This window comes from Rhinolophus sinicus, chromosome 9, assembly GCF_057876585.1.
Source record: "Rhinolophus sinicus isolate RSI-liver-muscle chromosome 9, RSI-T2T, whole genome shotgun sequence".
Lineage (NCBI taxonomy): Eukaryota > Metazoa > Chordata > Mammalia > Chiroptera > Rhinolophidae > Rhinolophus > Rhinolophus sinicus.
In genome coordinates, this window is record NC_142509.1 from 16,017,208 (window position 1) to 16,025,823 (window position 8,616).

The window sequence follows — 8,616 nt, forward strand, 5'->3', positions numbered from 1 at the left end:
ATGGCTTCCGATAACGCCTCCTCTGTGACAGAGTTTATCCTCGCAGGCCTGACAGACCAGCCAGGACTGCAGAGCCCCCTCCTCTTCCTGTTTCTAGGTTTCTACCTGGTCACCGTGGTGGGGAACCTGGGCTTGATAACCCTGATTGGACTGAACTCTCACCTTCATATCCCCATGTACTTTTTCCTCTTCAACTTGTCCTTCATAGATTTTAGTTTCTCTACTGCCATCATCCCCAAAATGCTGATGAGTTTTGTCTCGAAGAAGAACATCATCTCCTATGCAGGGTGTATGACTCAGCTCTTTTTCTTTTGTTTCTTTGTCTTTTCTGAATCCTTCATCCTGTCAGCGATGGCATATGACCGCTATGTTGCCATCTGTAAGCCACTGTTGTACACGGTCACCATGTCTCCTCAGGTGTGTTTACTCCTTTTGTTGGGTGTCTATGGGATGGGGGTTTTCGGGGCTACAGCTCATACTGGAAATATGCTGTTTCTGACCTTTTGTGCCAACAACCGTGTCAATCATTATATGTGTGACATCCTTCCCCTCCTTGAGCTCTCCTGCAACAGCTCTTACATCAATTTGCTGGTGGTCTTTGTTGTTGTGACCATTGGCATTGGGGTGCCTATTGTTGCCATTTTTGTCTCTTATGGTTTCATTCTTTCCAGCATTTTCCACATTAGCTCCACTGAAGGCAGATCCAAAGCCTTCAGTACCTGCAGTTCCCATATAATTGCAGTTTCTTTTTTCTTTGGGTCAGGAGCTTTTATGTACCTCAAACCACCTTCTATTTTACCTCTTGACCAGGGGAAAGTATCCTCTTTGTTCTATACCATTCTTGTGCCCGTGTTCAACCCAGTAATCTATAGCCTGAGGAATAAGGACGTCAAACTTGCCCTGAAGAAAACCTTAAACAGAAAAATCTTCTCTTGAAAAAATATTGGAAATTGAGAAAAGGGATGAGGATTTTTTAAATTAGAGTGTTGTTGTTGCTATTATTATTGTTGTTGTTGTTGTTGTTGTTGTTGTTAGTTTCAATGAAGAATCCAAGCTTCAAGCTTTTCTGTCCCATCATAGAGGACATTTTAACTCTTTCTCCCAAATAGATTTATTCTCTCTCACCCTCATCCCCTAACTGTTCCTTCTTTATTTTATGGAAATAGGTTCTACAATTATAGGGTATCCAATATTGAATGGGGCTTAGGAGTCATTTATTCTTGTGCCTTATATAATACATCACACTTTGGGGACTCAGAAATATTTATATATTGTCCAAGAATATAAAACAGCCTGTTAGCAGATCTGGGATTGAAATCCCAGCTTGAATACCAGTCCAGTTTGTTTTTCTTTATGTCATATTTTCTTATCTCACTTCTTTCTCAGATTTCATTTCACATGTTAGTTGACCTAGCACATCTAAATTACAAATATATTCACAGTAATTTCATGCTACTTTTCACAGGATAATTTTAATATATCACATTTTGCAAGAGAGTAGGAGGTGAAAAGTTTTGTTAAGTTGGTCTTGGCAAAATGACAAGATCAGTGTTTGATAAATTTTGTAATGTGCAAGTGGGAAGTATGTTAGGTTTCACATAGAAGCAAAAGTATGGTGACCCCTGACTTGGTGTGTGGGGCGCTAGGGACATGGGGTAGCAAATGAGGATTTCCAGGGTAGAGAAATGTAATTTTATGGGGTATAAAACTGCTGGGTGGAGGTATCCTATATTATTTCAAGGCTAGCTGAGACAGAATTTGGAAACTCCTTTCCAGGGTTAGCTTGGTTGTGGTCCAAGATAAATGAGAGCTATCCAATATGGAGGTCACTAGCCATGTATGGTATTGAACACTTGAAATGTGGTCTTCCAAATTGAGCCACACTGTGTGTAAAGATACTGCAATACACACACTGAATCTTTAAAGACTATGAAAAATAATGCAACATAGCTCACTGATACTGTTTTTACTTGATTATATATTGAAATAATGACATTTTGGATATGTTAGATCAAATATATTATTAAAATGAATTTATCTGTTTATTTTTTAAATGTGTCTATTAGAGAGTTTAGAATTATATATATGGCTTGCATTCTATTTCTATGGAATGACACTGGTCTGGAGGATGTCATCAGAACACTAGATGGCTGTTGGTATGTGTTTAGTTGTCAGGGCAGCACCCAGCCATTGCTTATTAGGAGGCAATTGCTATGGAATTTTTAGGCCTTGCCGATAGTTTTGATATTCTAAGGATGAGGCTGATGGGAAAGAGATGGTGATCTCAGGATAAGTTAAGAAATCCACCATATTATATAATGGGAAATAGAGCTTTATATTAAAAATCAAAATAATATTTTTTTGTCTAAACTCACCATTATTGGTAAAAATTTCTTTGAGAAACAATGATAAGTGAAGTGCTTGGGAAATATTTTGACTTAAGGACTTTTCCTTAGGAAAATTCGACTTGATGGGGAAATAGAGGAAGTTTGAATAAGTGTTTAGTTTTGCCCTTTGATTCTGTTCAGTGTAGCCAAAGAGAAAAGAATAAGCGGACAAGGGGAGGATTGAGATAAGATTGAATAGATCCCTGAATTCAGGGAACCTTGAATTTAGGAGTGAGGTTGGTGGGTTGGATATGCAGTACAATGTAGGTAATGAAAGAAAACAGAAATCTTTTGAAAATTTTATAGTCTAACTTTCATATAGCAAAGGGCACAAATCTTAAGTGTATAGCTCATTAAGCATTTGCACAGGTATATGTAACCACACCTAGACGAAGATGTAAAACATTTCCCCACCTTTAGGTTTCGTCTTGTCTCTTTCCAGTAAATACTATGTGCCCTCAACCCCCTTCCCCAAGAGATATCCACTATTCTGACTTTTATTAACATAGTTTTGTCTTTATCTGAACTTCATATAAATATGTACTCTGTTGTTTCTGGCTTCTTTGGCTCAGCACAAAGCCTGTGATATTCATCTATATGGCTGTATATGTGCATAGTTTATTATTTTATATTGCTGTGTAATATTATATGAATATGTAATTATTTAACCGGTTAACGAACAGTTAGATAGTTTCAAGTTTTTGCCTATTTTATTTAATAAAGCTTTTAGAAACACTTTTGAACATGTATTTTGATTGAACTAAGCAAAGATTTCTTTTGGATTGCTTAGATGTGGATCTGCTGGATAGTAGAGTAGCCTTATGTTTTGCTTTCACAAATATTGCCCAACTGTTTCCAAAAATGTTTGATTCAATTAGCATTGTTAGTAACAATGTCTAAGAGTTCTTGTTGCTCTACATCCTTGTTAACACTTGGTATTTTTACTTTATCCCTGTTTTATCCCATACCACCAACAACAAAAATTATTCTGGTTTCTGTAGTAGAAAGCCTTTTTGTTTTATTTTCCTGATGAGTAATGATGTTGAACACATTTTTATACATTTATTGCCTGTTTGGATATTGTCTCTTGTGAAGTAATTATTCAAATCTTTTGCCCACTTAAAAAATAGGGATGTTAGTTGTCTTCCTATTGATTTGAAGGAATGAATAAATACATATGAGTCCATATATGTGTACATGTGTATGTATATGTATCTAAAATATATAGAACATATTATATACATATGTATATTATACACATACATAGGAGTATTATATATGTATCGATGATAATATATGTATCTATTGATAATATATACACACATGCACATATATCCCCATCTCCATCTCCATTCTTTCTATATCTGTCTTCTCCAAGACTAAGTCTTGCTTATTCTTAATGGTATCTTTTGGTAGCCAATGTTCTTAATTTTCATGAAGCTTGATTTATCAACTTTGTCCTTTATAGTTAGTGTTATGTCCTGTTTAAGAGACCTTTTACTATTCTTTCTGAAGCCAGAAGAAGAGCAATGTGAGTGGGTATAATAAGAAAGAAAAATTAGCAAACCCACGGCAAAGTTGTCTGTGTCAGCATTTGGTGTCTGCTGAGCTCCTAATACCCACCCATGCTTACATTACCTCTTCCTCTGTGGTGATGCTTTGTAGAGGCAGAACACTTAAGGCTTGGAGGTTCTGGGATTACAAGAATTTTTAATTCAATAAACATGTATTTGTTTATTTTATGTTTTAAAGAGTTTTAAGAAGATAATAAGTGGCATACAGTTAACTAAGAATATTCAAAGTATTAATTTTGATAAAGTTTGATGTATGTATACTCATGAAACCATCACCACAATCTTGTCCCTGCTGCTTCCTTTCACCACCAGCCCTTCTACCTTTCTAGGCAACCACTGATGTGCTTTCTGTCACTCTTTGGTTTTCATTCTCAAGATTTTTATTTAAATAGAATCACACAGTATGTACTCATTTTTTCCTGGTTTCTATCATTCAGTATAAGTATTTTCAGTTTCTTCCATGTTGTTCCATCTATTAATAACCAAGTGCTTTTTATTGCTGAGTAATATTCCATGGTATGAATATACTATCATTGTTTATCCATTTACCTGTTGATAGACATGGGTTGTTTCCAGTTTGGGCTATTACAAACAAAACTTTAATGAACATTCACGTACAAGTCTTTGTATGGACATATCCTTTCATTTCTCCTGTATAATACATAGGAGTGGAATGGTGAAGTCATATGACAGGTGTGTGTGTAAATTTAAGAAACTGGCAAACTGTTTTCCAAAGTGTTTGTACCATTTTACACTTCCATCCATGGTGTTTGAGATTTTCAGTTTCTCTTAACCTCACCAACACTTGGTATGGTCCACATTTTTTTTTTTTATCTCTAATATTTTTTTTCAAGTGTTTTTATTTCTAATTATTTTTTTTTCAGTTGCAGTTGACATTCAATATGATTTTATATTAGTTTCAGGTGTACAGCACAGTAGTTGGTCATTTATATAATTTATGCAGTAATTCTCCCAATTAGGCGAGTACCCACCTGGAACTATACATAGTTGTTAAACAACATTATTGACTATGTTCTCTATGAAGTACTTTACATCCCCGTGACTATTTTGTAACTAACAATTTGTATTTCTTAATCCCTTCACCTTTTTTTACCCAGCTCCCTAAGCCCCCTTCCCTTGGCAACCATCAGTTTGTTCTCTGTATCTATGAGTCTGTTTCTGTTTTGTTTGTTCTTTTATTTTGTGCTTTACATTCCACATATAAGTGATATCATATGGCATTTGTCTTTTTCAGTCTGACTTATTTCACTTAGTATACTACCCTCTATGTCCATCCATGTTGTCACAAATGACAAGATTCCATTATATATATATATATATATATATATATATATATATATATATATATATACACATACATACATACATATATCACATCTTCTTTATCCAATCATCTATTGGCAAGCACTTGGATTGTTTCCATATCTTGGCTATTGTAAATAATGCTGCAATGAGCATAGGGATGCATATATCTTTTCAAATTAGTGTTTTGGATTTCTTCAGGTAAGTACCCAGGAGTGAAATTGCTGTTTCATATGGTAGTTCTGTTTTTAATTTTTTGAGGAACCTGCAAACCATTTTACATAGTAGCTGCACCAATTTGCAATCCCACCAGCAGGCAGTGCATGAGGGTTCCCTTTCCTCCTCATCCTCACCAGCACTTCACTTGTTTGTTGACTTATTGATGACAGCCATTCTATCAGGTGTGAGATGATATCTCATTGTTATTTTAATTTGCATTTCTCTGACGATTTTTGATATTGAGCATCTTTTCATACTATGTCTATTGGCCATCTGTATGTCCTCTTTGGAGAAATGTCTATTCAAGTCCTCTATTTTTTAATTGTGTGTGTGTGTGTGTTGAATTGTATGAGTTCTTTATGAATTTCGGATATAAACTCCTTATCAGATGTATCATTGATAAATATCTTCTCCCATTCAGTAGGCTGTTTTTTTGTTTTGTTTGTGGTTGCCTTTGCTGTGTGAAAACTTTTCAGTTCAATGTAGTCCCATTTATTATTTCTTTTGTTTCTGTTGCCCCAGAAGATCTATCAGAAAAAAAAATATTACTAAGATCAACGTCAGAGAGTTTACTGCTTATGTTTTCTTCTAGGAGTTTTTTTTTTTTTTAATTAAATTTATTGGGGTGACAATTGTTAGTAAAATCACATAGATTTCAGGTGTACAATTCTATAAATTCTACAAATCTATAAATCCCATTGTGTGTTCATCACCCAGAGTCAGTTCTCCTTCCATCACCATATATTCAATCCCCCTTACCCTCATCTCCCACCCCCCACCCCCCGCCCCCCTTACCCTCTGGCAACCACTAAACTATTGTCTGTGTCTATCAAAAACAACAAAAGAACAAGACAAACAAATGAGAAACAGAATCCCTTCTTTTTCTTAAAGAAGTTTTTTTTTTTTTAAACATTTTTTGTAATACTGGTTTGGTAATTATGATCTCCTTTAGCTTTTTCTTGTCTGGGAAACTTCTTTTTATCTCACCTTCAATTTTACATAATAGCCTTGCTGGGTAGAGTAGTCTTGGTTGTAGGTCCTTGTTTTTGATGACTTTGAATATTTTGTGCCAATCCCTTCTGGCCTGCAAAATTTCTGTTGAGAAATCAGGTGACAGTCTTAAGGGGCCTCTCTTGTAAGTAACTAGTTACCTTTCTCCTGCTGCTTATGGGATCCTCTCTTTGTCTTTAACCTTTGCCATTTTAATTATAATATGTTTTGGCGTGGGTCTCCTTGGGTACAACTTGTTTGGGACTCTGAACTTCCTGAGCTTGTTTTTGTTTTGTTTTGTTTTGTTTTTTTTAATTAAATTTATTGGGGTGACAATTGTTAGTAAAATTACACAGATTTCAGGTGTACAATTCTGTATTACATCATCTATAAATCCCATTGTGTGTTCATCACCCAGAGTCAGTTCTCCTTCCATCACCATATATTCGATCCCCCTTACCCTCATCTCCCACCCCCCACCCCCTGCCCCCCTTACCCTCTGGCAACCACTAAACTATTGTCTGTGTCTATGAGTTTCTGTTTCTCATTTGTTTGTCTTGTTCTTTTGTTGTTTTTGGTTTATATACCACATATCAGTGAAATCCCATGGTTCTCTGCTTTTTCTGTCTGACTTGTTTCGCTCAGCATTACTCGCTCAAGATCCATCCATGTTGTCACAAATGTTCCTATATCATCTTTTCTTACTGCCGAATAGTATTCAATCCCTTCTTCTGGTACCGTATGATGTGAATGTTGTTATGCTTGATGTTATCCCAGAGGTCTCTTAAACTATCCTTATTTTTTAATTCTTTTTTCTTTTCTCTGTTTCAATTGGGCATTTTCTGTTACCTTGTCTTACAAATCACTGATTTGATCCTCCACTTCATCGAGCCTGCTGATGATTCCTTGTAGTGCATTCCTCATTTAAATTATGGTATACTTCATTTCTGACTGGTTGTTTTTTAATGGTTTTGTGTCCTTTTTTATGCTTGCTATCTCTTTGTTGAAGTTTTCACTAAGTTCCTTGAACATCCTTATAACCATTGTTTTGAACTCTGCATCTGGTAAGTTGCTTGCCTCCATTTTGTTTAGCTCTTTTTCTGGAGTTTTCTCATGTTCTTTCATTTGGGATGTATTTCTTTGTTTCCTCATTTTGTCTGCCTCTCTGTTTGTTTCTATGTATTAGGTAGGGGAGCTATGTCTCCCAGTCTTGCTGGATAGTCCCGTGTAGTGGGTGCCCCATGATGCTCTACTACAGTCTCTCTGGTCACCTAAGCTGGGTTCTTCAGGTCATTTGATTTGGTTGTGTGTGCCCTCCTGTTATAGCTGAGCCTTGATTGTTATTGGCACATCACTAGGTGGGATCGACCCTCAGGATGACTGGCTTAGGCGTTTGGCCATGTCCACAACTCATGGGCTGCTGTGTGGAGGGACTTACCCTGTGGAGTGGGATTTGCCTCAGCAGGCTCTGCTACCTGTTGAGACTGCCCTTTGGGCATGCTGTTTTTGGGTCTAATTACTGTTGTCTGATGCAAACTTCCAGATATGTTGGTTCTGGGGCCTCTTGAGAGGGACTCTTATACAGGCCCAGGTCAGCCACTGCCTTTGACCAGCCGGGGACTACCTAGTAGGAGCTACAAAGCAATCTGCGGTTAGTCGCTCCCTGTGCTGGGCCTGGAGGCTCATGGGAGAGGCCACACTGCAAACTGAGAACAGCTGGCACCAGTACTGGACCTTGGGGAGCTTTGCAGGAAAGCCCAGGGCACCCCCAGGCCTATTGGCACTTGCTGGCTCTCATAAGGTTTAGCTGCTGATAGAGTCTTGTGCTGTATGTTATTTGGGTGAGGCGGGGTCTCAGGGAGTCACTAGGGTGTCCAAGTGCTGTTCACCAGGTTAATGTAGGTTCTGGTTTGGTGCCAGTTCTGAGCCTGGAGCTACTCAGAAAAAGTCTCAGAGCACCATGAGGCCATTTGTCACCCACCTTGGGCCCACAGAGCCCCCCAGTGTTGTCCAAGAAAGAGTGCAACACCGACTGAGGCTAGCTGCTGTCAGAGAAAGTGCCTCTATTGTTCATTGTGCAAGCTGGGTGGAGCAGGGTCCCAGGAGTGAGTAGGTGGAATGAG

The 8,616-nt window shown here is 37.4% G+C and overlaps 1 protein-coding gene across 1 annotated transcript; it reads left to right on the forward strand.

The window, feature by feature from the left end:
* Positions 1–936, forward strand: OR8B12 (olfactory receptor family 8 subfamily B member 12). Its single transcript, XM_019710421.3, has one exon. It carries the CDS (start codon positions 1–3, stop codon positions 934–936), a length of 936 nt encoding a protein of 311 aa, XP_019565980.2.
* The last annotated feature ends 7,680 nt before the right edge of the window (positions 937–8,616 follow it).